This window comes from Periplaneta americana, chromosome 14 (genome assembly GCF_040183065.1).
Source record: "Periplaneta americana isolate PAMFEO1 chromosome 14, P.americana_PAMFEO1_priV1, whole genome shotgun sequence".
NCBI lineage: Eukaryota > Metazoa > Arthropoda > Insecta > Blattodea > Blattidae > Periplaneta > Periplaneta americana.
In genome coordinates this window covers 118,132,572-118,146,563 of record NC_091130.1, presented here as the reverse complement: position 1 = coordinate 118,146,563, position 13,992 = coordinate 118,132,572, and the positions used below count along the sequence as shown (strand labels likewise).

At 34.7% G+C, this 13,992-nt stretch overlaps 1 protein-coding gene across 3 annotated transcripts in view; it reads right to left on the bottom strand.

Annotated features, from left to right (window-relative positions):
* Nucleotides 1–13,992, bottom strand: part of l(2)k01209 (lethal (2) k01209) — a 43,635-nt gene that overhangs the window by 25,033 nt on the left and 4,610 nt on the right. For all 3 annotated transcript variants that reach the window (XM_069846004.1, XM_069846005.1, XM_069846006.1), the window contains exons 3-6: nucleotides 13,536–13,642; nucleotides 10,426–10,596; nucleotides 8,383–8,454; nucleotides 7,740–7,991 (exon numbers count right to left, since the gene is read on the bottom strand). In XM_069846004.1, the coding sequence (XP_069702105.1) occupies nucleotides 7,740–7,991; nucleotides 8,383–8,454; nucleotides 10,426–10,596; nucleotides 13,536–13,642 (602 nt within the window). The remainder of the gene's footprint in view (nucleotides 1–7,739; nucleotides 7,992–8,382; nucleotides 8,455–10,425; nucleotides 10,597–13,535; nucleotides 13,643–13,992) is intronic.

Here is a 13,992-nt window from a genome sequence, read left to right as displayed (position 1 = left end):
TTTTATTTTTTATTTTGAGCATGTAACAACAATATTTCTTAAGATGCTGTAAGTTTGTTTGAAATGCCTTACATGGTTGTATATTTCAAGTACCTGCAACTGTTGTAGAACAGATAATGTAAATTAGTTTTGATATATTTTGCATAATAAACAGAAATTGATTCTATTCTTCAGTGAACATCTGGAACACCATTTTCACTTTTCTTTTTTGACAGATAATGTTTAATAAACGCCATTTTACTTCACACTTTAAAAAATACACAACTAAAACTAAAGCAGTAAAAAAACATCCACCACACTAGTAGGAAGTGAAGCACCACTGTTTATGAAGCTGTCTGACGTCTGTTCTACACTATTAATAGCCAACCTGCGAAGTGAGTGAGGTGTACAGTCGCATAACTCTCATTCCACCACTCCTCAGTTGTTTACACAGACATGTGTCAGTGCTTTGGGCTACTGGTGGGTTATTCAAAATATCTCGACAGGCCACTGTCTGGCACATGGGTCAGCATTCGTCCATTTGTCTCTTACGAGAAATTTAGCTTAATGAAATGTGGCTATGTTAAACACTACAGGAAAGTATCTTTGCATAATATAATATGCACTGCCATGAAAAACTGGAATATGAGCAAAGAGAAGGAAAGAGGACACAAGGAATGGCTTAAACTCTTTACAGTGTTTGACATGACAGGAAATTTTTGCACTGCGTTACAGATGCAGAAACATGCCTCATTTAGAAGCTACATACTGATACATCAGGGAAAGCAAGAAACAGGGAACCTATCTGTGGGTTTCTTTCTTTGTTATCCTTAATAATGAAGTCAATACACTCTTCTGAATGTTGGATGTTCCTGCATTAATGACACAGCAAAAAAGGCATAAATCTTGTGCCATGGTTGAAGAGTTTAAGAAGAGTGAAATTTGAAGATTAATAGGTTTTTATCATTCAACATTCTTGCTGCAATATTGCCTGGATTTCAGAAAAGTGTTTCCCAACTGCCAGTCTGCGAGAATAATGTAATTTAATTTTTAATTAAGAAAACCTCCAATATGTGAAAAATAAATTAGAGATTATAAGTTAGAAGAGATTCTTTTTTCTGAAAGCTTGAAAGCATATTACGCTTATTGGTGGAATTTGTGATAGTGGGATGGTATTTGACCTGATGAATGTGAAGAGAGTGTTACAGGATTATCTGACATTCACTTTACACATCAGGAAAACCCAGGAGAAAAAAATTCAACCAGGCAATCAACCCAAGTGGGATTCGAACCCACAGCTGAGCATAACCTTGCAGCATGAGTTCAACTCACTAAACATCTGAGCTATGCCAGGTAGAATTTGATTCTTGATATCTATGATCTGTTGAAAAACCTAGCAGAGTAAAGTTTAGGTCCTTTATTACCAGACATCGGATTCTAGGGCAAATGCCTATTTTGTATCTTTAGGAGAAAAGTAAAAATAATTATTAATATTTGTGTTTCATGGAAATTGAAAGGTATTCAAAGAGTTTTATAGTGCCCTAAAATGCCCTAAAACGGTTATTAGAGCCTAATTTGTTAATATTCGCCTAAAAATGCCTAACTCACTGTAAAGTTTCGCATTTTACTCTTACTTTTTATAATTTATACATGCATTCACTGCGAAATTTAAGGCATTTAAAAAGTGGAAAGTTTGCTTCACACCGGCCATGAAACCATTGATAAAGGAAACAAAATGTTTTGAATCTCACGACACTCGCAATAGATTTCACCGAATTTAACATGTTTGGAGGCATAAATGCCGACAAAGAACCAACCTTAGTTTTGAAGCAGGCAACAATCACAACATGTGCTGCTACCGATTCAGAGATATACTATACTATAAAAATGACTGTTTTCGGTCTGAAACCGATTAGCTGTACTGCCCTTCAGAGTGTCATAAAATCACAATTTTTGGAGAAAGAGTGTTTTTGAAATATTTATGAAAAGTCGTAAAACTGCGAATTAGTAGGGTAAACCGTTACAAAATATTTAAAAGAATGGCCCTCCTAGTGTTAACACTACCAGGAAATGCAACAATAAGTGGAACTTTGTATTTTTGTCCAATTGAATCTCAATAACAACGGTTCATTTGAATGCTTGTTAACAGTTGCTCTTTCCCTCACCTTATTTGTGTTGAGAAGTTTTGAGCGGTAGGACGTTTTCCTGTGAAGTTTAACGCAATAATGCCGAAAAATATAAGTGCAAAATCTACATTGATCCGGCAATGGCTAACAGAATATTCAGAATTCACTTATGATGGAAAAATAATATTCTGCAAGATTTGTAGCAAACAGGTATGTAACAATAGTTGAAATATATAAATTCTATTAATTTTAATGAGTAGGCCTATAATATTTATACATTGACTGAGCTATCCTGAGGTATAATTCTTTTTAAGACCACTACACTTTAACCTTTTAAATTCCGATAGTTAAAGTATTTGCAGGTCATTAAAATTTTGATTGTTCGAACCCACTAACTTTGTGATAGAAATATGGCAATACAACAATTAGGATTTTATTTTAATTCAGTTTACTTTACATTTTTAGATTTCGCAAGAAAAGAAGTGCCACCTAAAGCAGCATGTGCAAGGAGCGGCTCATAAGGCTAAAGCTCAGCAGAAAAATCAACTGCAATAAACTTTACTAACACAGCCTACTTCATCCAATCTCAGCAGCAATTTCTATGCTGATTTAACCAGAGCGTTTGTTGCTGCTAACATTCCCTGGAATGCAATTGAAAATCCGATTTTAAGACAGTTTTTACAAAAATACTGCAAACAAAATATCCCATCTGAGTCGACCCTAAGAAAAAATTACTTAAGACAGAATATACAATTAAACTTTAGCTTCCATTCGGGAGGATATAAGTGATTCTTACATATGGGTCTCTGTGGATGAAACCTCAGATCCTATGAATAGGTACATAGCAAATATGGTAGTAGGAAAACTTAGTCCTGATGGACCTTCGATTCCACACCTCGTATGTGTTAAGGAACTTTCGAAAGTGAATAGCCAAGCCATTGCTTATTTTGTAAATAAAGGCCTACAGTCTTTATACTCAGGTAATATAGACGATTCTAAAGTTCTGTTGTTTTGTACTGATGCTGCCTCATACATGGTTGCTGCAGCTCCACTTCTTAAAACATTTTATCCTAACCTCACGCATGTAACCTGTCTAGCACATGGCTTTCACAGGGTTTCTGAAACAATCCGGAATGAATTTCCTCTTGTCAATTCGTTTATTTCTAACACAAAAAAATGTTTTTGTAAAGCTCCATCCTGGATTTTAATATTCAGAGAGAACTTTCCAGATATCCCACTCCCACCTCAGCCGGTTGTTACACGATGGGGAACCTGGATTCAGTCAGTGGTGTATTATTCTAAGTATTTTAAAGAAGTGGTCACAGTTATTGATAAATTACCTGAAACTGATAGTGCAGTGTGTGTGAAAGCAGTGAAAGATTGTCTGAATGACTCACGAGTGAAAAACGATATTGCCTACATAACATCAAACTTTTCTTTCATACCTGCAAGCATTGAACAATTAGAACGTGAAAAACAATCTCTTTGTAGCCAAATAGCAATAGTAAAGGAAGCTCAAGTGAACATACATTCTGCTTTGGGCGAAACTGGGAAAAAAGTTAAAAATAAGTGGGACAACATATTAAATAAGAATGTAGGATTTTCATTGTTGGAAAAAGTATCAAGAGTGATATAGGGGGAAAGTGTAAATGTTCCAGTAAGTATTGATGTTTCTATTGTACCTAATTTAAAATTTGCACCTCTCAGATCAGTTTCGGTTGAAAGAAGTTTTTCTGCTTTCAAAATGATTCTCAGTGACAAAAGGCAAAGGTTAACTGTGGAGAATTTAGAAAAAATTCTGGTGGTGTACTGTGCAGATAATTATAATAAAGTCTGAGCATGGAACTGAATTTCAATAACTTAAAATGAGTAATCTTGATATCAATAATCATTATTTCATTAGTTTCAATATATTAAATTTGTGCAGCTCTGTTTATAAATATAATATAGTATTCTTTTTTAATGTTTAAACATACTTTTTTGTGCGTATTTTAGTGCATAACTAAAAATTTCAGTGAAAGAAATAAGTATGATACCTTGATGTGCCTAAAATGCCTATTTTCATTAAAATAGAGCCTAATTTTACAAATTTTGAGCTTATTTTAGGCGCCCAAAACTGCAATTTTTAGTGCCTAAAAATCCGATGTCTATTTATTACACAATATCAGTCATGACTCGACTTCGGATTTTAGGTAAAAACCTATTTCAATCCTTAAAAGATAAGTTCATAAAAACTTGCAAGTACACGTTTCATATAAAACTATGCCTAGAATTGGTATTTTAATAACACCTAAAAATGCCTATTTTGACGACAAAGCCTATTTTTACCTATTACATATGTTTTGTCTCCAATAGGTCAAAACACCTATTCTTATTTCGAAAATTTGTACTTTAAATTCTAAATGTGTTCCTGGTTGTGTTGGAAATAAAGTACGGGATAAACTGGAGCAAGTTCTGCAGAGAAATGTAGGACTGAAGGACCTGTGTACTGCTTCAGATATCCTAGCAGGGAAGGACACGGATTTTTCAATGTAACAATCCTGTCCAACTAGTGTCAAAATTGAAATACACTCTTGTTACTTCAGTGGATGTGGAGCATTCATTTTCAGCATATAAATTTGTGTTGGGTGACAGACGGCATTGCTTTTTAGTTGAACATTTAGATAAAGTGTTAGTAATTTTTTGTTAATAAGCTAATTATTAAGGACATTAACGGACAAGGCTTGGTAAAAATTGATTATATTTGACTTAATTGTTTACTAAATTTATGTCAAAAACTTATTTTTCACATTTATTGTTTAGTTTATGTATACAATTAGTTACATATGTGTTGTTCTTGTACTTTTAGTAATAGTGGTGGTAACGATGTATAACCATTTAAAATGTATTAAATTCTACAAGTGAATTCCTGATGATTTGTAACATGTTTTTAAAGAAAACATTATTTTTTGTTAGAGCCTATTTTCAATTCTTTAGAGACTATTTCCTATACTATTAAGCCTATTTTAGGCACCAAAAATTACATTTTAACGACCTAAAACTTCGCACCCTAGTTATGACTATCTTAACATTCTCATTTTGAGACAAAAGAAATTAAATAGTGCAATATAAACTGTACATTTAATTGGAATATATCAGTCCCCTAACTGCCCATTGTGCAACTCAAACCAAGAAATGGATTCGGAACACCTCAAAATCTGTGCTTCAGTGACTGATCGTGACAATATCTTTGAAAACTATTGAAGTGCAAGAGGTCAAATGACTTTATTGTCAAATGTTTGGCATTAGAAAACAACAACAAACTGTATATTTAATAGTTTAGGAAGGTATCACTATATAACACCATAATCGCACTTACTTGCAGCAGAAACTACAGAGCATCTGATATTAATAAAATACTACTGCACTAATTAGTAGGGACACCATAAAACCGTGAACAAAAGTCCTGTAATTCATAAAAGAAGTTATTTGAATATATAAATCGTGAAAAAAGTCTGCATTTAAACATGTAAATCGTGAAGTAAATGCTTGAATTTAAACATGGAAATCATTTTATTGGTCAATGCATTCAGTAATTTTGTTTTCTCATTAGCACAGCACAGTTCTATTCAAATTTCTGCTGGCAGAAAAACGCCAACCTTGACGAGCAAACTAGGTGGAGAAAAGTGTTACGTAAATATAAAAAACATTACGCCTATGTTCATTTGTATACTATGAGAGGCTTCTTGGCTGCTGATTATCAAAATACATTATTCCTTAGTCTTTGTTGCGTACTCTTGCTGAAAAAGTGGTGTGTAACAAACCTAAGCATTGCACATGTGTGGCACACAGATTTTCATTTTTCACAGCTGAGCAGCCATGTTTTCCACATGATAAAACATGAAAGACGTACGTATTTTAAATGCTTTATTGTAGAAAATTAAATACCAGTAATGATATTTCGTGACTGATGAAAAGAAAACATGTTGTGCTTCGAAAAAAAGTGCAAGTAATTAAGTGATTTGGGAAAAGAAAAAATGTGGTTCATCTCACATCACAATACGAGACAGGAATTATACCTGTGCGCGATTTAATGAAAAACAAAATATAAACTGTATAAAATTTCTAAATCTACATGAGACCTCTACTATTCCTATCTTTCCACAGACAGTCATCATAAGGAGTGTCCTTGGCCATTAAAAACCAGACTTAAATTAGTGAACTTCTGATCCACTACCTAGTATGTTAAAAGGAAAGACCATGGAGGAAATTACGAAACTATTATGCACTTAGTATATGAAAACTTTTTATGGTACGGATTATCCGATTTTCTAGATTAACTGTTCACTCTACCCCTTCATTACACAGATAACAGAGGTTCTACTGTACACTTTGCAAGCAACCCTTAAGTGCAGCGATGCCAGATTTCTTGAAGGTTCATCACATTGTAAATGCATTTTTAATCAGTTAATTTTTCGAAGAAATAACAAAGGAATATTTTTTTCGGCTTGTTATTCGTGTTCATATCTTATCACTCATACATCTGAATACCCAATAGCCTTACCATAAATGGGATTCAAACTTCAGACACAAATTATTTTTTTCGGCTAAACTGTTATCAGCCATTCCAGTTGTTACGGATGTTACATTTTTACTATTTTAAAACTCTATACCGGTATATTGAAAATGAAATGACATTTCTCATCTTTTATTATTAGAATCAATTTAGAAGATCAGTATCATTTTACAGAAAAAAAGTTGTTTGAATATAATTTATTATTATTGCAGAAAATAAAGAAAAGGTTCCGTCACGGATGTTACAAGATTTGTGAACTCACTTCACAACTTATTAACAAAAAAGTGTAAAACTCAGGTCTCTGCCTCAATCAAAAAGAGATTCATTCTCACAGTGTCCATGTGAAAGGTATGTAAATCTCATGACATCCAATTAGTTCACGAAAACATAATCTGTAAATATTTTAGCTATTTCTTCCATGTCACAGATGTTACACACATTTCGTCATGGATGTTACAGATGAGTTAATGTCTATTTTTCCAGTTCCAAAACAACTGTAACATTTCTAAGTCAAAATATTCACTTGAACTGTAAGATTAAATTGTTATTAACCCAAACTACTGAAAATAAATGGCAAAACGAATATAGTACAGAGTAAAAAGTTCCTTGATCCTGGAGCTCTGGAGGTAGTGCAGGCTTTCAAAATATTTCTTCAACAACAGCTCCTTGAAAAACATACATTAACAGCTGATCTCTCTATGAATAAATGCTGCAAACTTAGGGAAACAAAAAGTACCCATTATCTAGCCAAGACCACTTAGATTCAATGCCCATAAATTTTGTGAAATATTTTGCTTTTGAAAATAAAACATTAGAATATTTAAATTTAGGGTCTTATCTATGTCTTACACTAATAATAAACGAATGTCTGAAAAAACGTTTTCATTGGAATTCTCAGTTTCCCTGGAATGGCTGTTACTCAAATACCAAGATGACATTTGATTTTTTGATTACTTATAACCTAAAGGTTCCATTCCTAAAATTAATGCAGTTACACCTCTTTCACCCCATGTATGTATTATTTTCTAATCTGAGTGAATCATGCAGAAAAAACATAATTATTATATATTTATATTCACCAGTTGGAGCTGGGTGTGTACATGATGAACAATTAACTCGATGGCTACTTCATTTTCTCCACCTCGAGGAACTATAATATCAGCATGTACCATAGTTGGAGCGATATAGTGATAGAAAGCAGGTTTCACAAGATTGCAGTACTGTTTCAAAACTCCTTCCAGATCTCGACCTCGCTGACAAATATCACGCTTTAATCTTCGAGCTAACCGAACATCAGCATCTGTATCTACAAAAATCTTCATATCCAGCATCTGTAAATATATACAACAAAGCTACTCAAAACACATCTAATTATAAAGAATCAGGCATGCAAACAGGGGGAAGGGACCAGGTAGAACAACTGTCCCTTCAGAAAAGTCAGGATTTAATATATATTATAAGAGTATAATATGTTCCGTAATTTTTTTTAACATGTTGTGTTCACGGCAACGTAAATTTTCCATGTGAGTTGGTTCCCTTACATTATATCAGGAGAGAGAGATTCATCACAGACTGTAATTTTTATCAATTAAAACCATGAGTACCAACAAAGTGTTTTGTCTGAGATGAAAACCTCGGGAGCTCCTGTAATGAGTCATAAAATTCAAGCTTAGAATGTATATTAAATAAATCAGAATTGGTTACTTCAAAGTATAAACTTACCCTTAAAATTTCAGCATGATAAAATGCTAGGATTCCTTCAAATATAATTACATTTGCACCATACATGGTTTTCTGAAATGAAGAAAACAATGCATACTGTCTTTACATATGATTAACAAATATTACATAGGGTAATGGGCTTTTTTACCATATCAAGAATAATCAAAGGTTGGCAATGTATGACATTAGTTTCACTTAATTACTGGTTTTCAGTTGTCTCTTGGCCTTTCCTTAAACTGCTAAGAACAATCTACACCACGTCATCATACTCAATAGCATTTGTACAGACTCAGGAACAAAATTTGGCTCTCTGAATTTTCCAAGTTCCAGTTATAACATACTGCACAGTAAGCACTGAGCATATGCAGTATGTTATAACTGTAATTTAGAAAATTCAGGTGACCCAAATTCTGTTTCTGGGTCTGTACTAAATGGCAAAATCTTCTTCAGCCATACAGTGTGAGCATAATGCAAACCACTTCAGTCCATTGTTACTGTACCAAGTGTATATTTTGTGCTTTTCCTTTGGTTCATTTTGTGTTCAGTTATTTGATTACTATTTTTCTTTAGTGATAAATATAAAAGTCAAGGAAAACCTATCCAATCTAGTGCACATGAAATAATAGGTGATCTTCACTAATATTTTCTAACAGTCTATGAAGTTACATGACCTTTAATGTCTGTAAATAAAGTCACAGGATGGAGTATGGAGTAATGGGGTCGTGGGAAAAAATAAATACAACTGTTATAGAAATGTTATAGAAAAGACATGCTAAAAATAAATTGAAATAATTCAAAAACCAGAGAAGAAACTGTTGAACAGAAATATAAATTTACTTCAAAACCTATGAAGTGCACATATAGAAGCTGAAGTGCAACTAGTATGTTCATAACATTATTTATGTTAGACCTAGGGTTACCAACTCCCCTGTATTTCCCAGAATCTCCTATATTTGACCCTAATTTTTAACAGACTCCCGTATTTTTCTTCTCTTCGAGCATTTTCGCCCTTATTTTTGCATAATGTACAAATGTTCATTCGAAACATTTGATTTTGCCGTGAATGATGATTAATATGTTGAATTTTAAGATGCATTAAAATGTACAGTCTTTCTAGAACAGGGCTGCGCACCGACAGCAAATCCAAACTCTAAATGGGGACGCTTAATATTCATCTGTCATGGCATCAACACTGCGTGGTGTACAGCAAGGAAGAAAGGGGTTGAAAAGAAGTCATATGGCTCCCCATGGTGCCCAGTCCTGTTGTAGAAGGTAATGCTTGCCAGAAATGAATTTTAGTGTTCACTACAGGCAGCCAACTTTAGAATAAAAAGTTACTAGATTTGTAGTCAGAAATTTGTAAAAAAGAATTCTTTAATGAAAAAATAATTTTTACAGCTCTTCTTCCTTAATTTTTTATGTTTAAACATATTTGTAAACAGAATCCATTTGTAGTATGAAAATATACATTCTGAAGGAGTGAAATAGTCAATAATATTTTGGAAAATTTTCACGATTTTCAGTGGAGTCTCCCCTTAATGGCAATCTACCAACTGCAGCTCTGTAATTTTCTTTACTCATGTTCCGTGCGTTTTTTTAAGCACTTTATGCCTTTGCTGCAGCAAAATGAGCATCGAAAAAAACGCAATTAGGTCAGCTGACTGCAAAATGGTGAAAAATTAATATTGGCTTCTATTACTGCAGTAATAAATTTGACCTTAAAAGAACCGAACATGTTAAATAGTTTCGACTTCCATGATGACATGGAATTATTATTGCTAGACGATTTTAACAATAATAAATGTTGCAAAAGACCAAAACACGCATTCCACCATGATGGATTGTACAGCAAACTCGTAAAGCGATGTTTTGATTTGCTGCACGGCTGCTGCAGTGATGGTGGAGCAAATGTAATAAAAGAACGGTCTTGCTGCAGCGCTTTATGTCTTGCTTTAAAAAAAACACAGGGTTACGTGGCTGTTATCTTTTCTACAACATAAAAATTATATTCATATTTTTAAATATAGCCTACATTGATCTTACCGTTCTACTTTCCCGTGAGTGTGTCACAAAATTATATACCGGCACTTCAACTTTCTTTCCTTCTTTCAATCGCTGCAGGGTGGCAGCCATAAGTTCAAAATCAAAGGCATCTGGATGGTCAAAGTTATACTCATTCTTTGCAGCCAGTTCGTGTTGTTTTTCATTAAGAACCTTAAGAAGAAGAAAAGATTTGAATTGTAACTTATTAAGCACACATACTTTCTCTACTATTGTATTGTATAGAAGAGTGATACTCAACTGGGGGTAAGCGAAGACAGGTAAGTAAAATTTCAAAAAGCATACACATATATTATTTCATGATAAACACTGAACTAGCAGGATTCAGAGTTAGCTACAGAGGACCTAGATGTATGTATATATCCAATGCCTACCCACTTCACTTTACGTGATTCGGGTTCCACATACTGCGGATAGATGGCAGGACTATGATCCATTTTCTAGTTGCACACCACTTTGGCAGGCCATGCTGATGTGTATCTGTGAAGTGTTATGTCTTGTTCTAGGGTGAGTGTAAGTGTAGTGTATGGAATGAGTGGTGATGATGAAGATGAGGAAGGGAGAAGGGGAAACCCAGTGCTGGCATGTAGCTTACTCCTGTTGAATAACACCAAGGGGGGCCAAGGTCATGCAATTTGGGAGCACCATTCTCAATCTTTCTTTTCTTTATAAAAATGAGCACAATAGCGAGATTTAATTTACAGTCACAGAAAAACATTTTTTCCCCAAACCAAGCTTGTATTGTTCTCTAGTTCTAGCATTCTCTACTCAACAATTAAATCTTGCTTCTTCTTCTTCTTCTTCTTTGGTTCTAGAGTTGGGTTCCAGCCTTGACCACCCCAATGATGCTTTTCCATGTTCTTCGAACTAACACCTTTGTTTTCCATCCTCTAACACATGCTGCTATTACATCCTTCTCCACTTCATCCAGCCATCTTAGCTGAGGTCTCCCTACTTTTCTGGTGCCAAAAGGTATAGTGAGAGTCAATTTCTTGCAAGGATCATTTTCATCCTTCCTACAGGTATGGCCCAGCCACCTGACTCTCCTAGCTTTAATTTATCTGCAAACATCTGGTTCTTTAAAAAGTTGTTATAATTCATAGTTATACCTTCTCCTCCAACTGCCCTCATCATTTACTGGTCCGTATATCGTCCTCAGAACCTTTCTCTCAAATATACTCAGCCTACAATTGTCGGCACTGCCAACTGCCCAGGTTTCAGATCCATAAAGCAAGATTGGTCTTATTAATGTTTTATATAATTTGCACTTAGTGTTGTGGCTGACATCATGTCGTCGCCTGAATGCAAGAACTATGTAACTTTATTTTTCATATTTTGTGACATTGCCTATTTACTTATTTATTGCACTAAGGAATATGTCTCGTTTTCATTTACCTATTTGTTATATTGGAAAATAGATGTCGCTGGTATCGTTTGATCAGTTACCTAGATCCTGGATTACATTTAGTGCGATTTTTGCTATGCTATAAAAGAGGTAACTAAAAAACACAAATTTCGAGTTACCTAGTTCTTGCATTTAGGCGACGATGTGATCTTAACTGTTTTTGGAGTCCATAATAGCATCTATTTGCTGTGAGGAGTCTATGTTGGATTTCTGCACTCACATTATTATCTGAGGTAACTAGTGAACCTAGGTATTTAAATTCGGTAGCTTTTCCAAACTTGTATCCTCCTACTTCAAGATACTCAATTTCTGAAGGATTGATTGATACCTCCGTATACTTGGTCTTACCCTCATTTACTTTGAGGCCCATTTGCTGTGCTGCAGCATCTAGGTTGATGAATACATCTTTGATGGCTCTTTCTGATCTCCCAACAATGTCAATATCAGCATAAGCCAATATTTGCACTGATTTGTGGAATACTATAACTCTCCTTTCAATTCCTGAGCTTTGGATAACCTTTTCCAACGCAATATTGAACAACAGACATGCAAGTGCGTCACCTTGTCTAAGGCCCTACTGTATATAGAAAGGTTCTGAAAGTCATCCTTGTAGTTTTTAACTCTACATTTAACCCTAGTTAGGGTTGATCTTGTCAGGGCAACAAGCTTCGTAGGAATTCCAAGCTCATCCATGGCATCAAACAACTATCGTATGCTGCCTTATAATCTATGAACAGGTGGTACGTGTTAATCTTATACTCTCGAGTCTTTTGACTGGTTTTTCACCCTCAGATTTTCACCTTTTCCGCTCTATACCAAACAACCTTCAAGGAACTTCCTTTCCAGATGAAAACGTGCTCCAAACATGGCTTGACAATTTCTTTAACTCAAAACCACGTGATTTCTACAGGCGTGGAATCGAAAAACTACTTCAGGATTGGCAGATTGCTGTAAATAGTGAAGGAGAATATATTGTTGATGATTAACTTCTCTCTTATGTGTATCTAATATGTTTAATAAACTTATGAAAAATTGCTATGAACTTATGCACCAACCTAATACTTTGGAAAATACAGTATTTTGAAATCCAATGAATCATTTATAGTAGCCCTGTTGCTAAAATAGGCTGGGGTGAAGTCCCGAGATTAGTATGTGTTTCCAATGCTGATATAGGAAGGGCTTGGAACTCCAGGCTCTGGAGTTTATCAGGTACTTGTCTGAGGATGGGACCTGGTTCTGTCAGCACTGGATTCACGAATACCACACAGGCCACCTAGAGAATTGGGCTATCATTGCATAAATACGGCACACAATGCTCCAAAGCAGGCCAAGTGCAAAAATCAACCTGGTCCGGCCCTCTAAAAGCAAAGCTAAAAGAATTTATGTATGCAGTGTGACCCAAGGTACTCATATTGAACATCTGTAAGAACTTAAAAGTAATTGCTATTTGTAGTCCTACTTTCTGCACAAAGATATTATATTCAATAATATGTAAGTAGTGATGTTGTAAAATCCCAGAGTTCTTTTTGACTAGTCCAGTAGGAGGAAAACAAAAACATGAGAACCACCATTGCATCTCCCAGTCACTAAACATGAATTCTTCCCTCTTAAGTGATAGAGCAAAGACATAACAGACAATGTCACGTAATTTTGTAACAAATGCTACAGTATTACTTTGGATATACACCTTATAAAATGAATCCAGACTAAGCAAAGTCACCCATGGCACATCAAGAGATTCAATAATTTTTGCAGCAACGGTTGTTTTTCCTGAAGCACTTCCACCACATATTCCTGCAAATAATAAGATTATTAATATGTGTTACACAATAATTCGAGGGCTTGGTTAGAAACTAATGTAACTACAAACATCGACATTTTTAGGTTTTTACACCAATCGACAGCAAATTCATTCTTCTACTTGGTGACAAAAAATCGTAATGAATTCCGAACAGTAGGCCTATATAACCTATACATCATCATCGTCATCGTCATCGTCATCGTCATCGTCATCGTCATCGTCATCGTCATCGTCATCGTCATCGTCATCATCATCATCATCATCATCATCTGGCACTACAACCCTGGGTGGGTTTTGGCCGCTCGTACAACAATCCCCCATTCTGTCCTATCTTCAGTCTTCT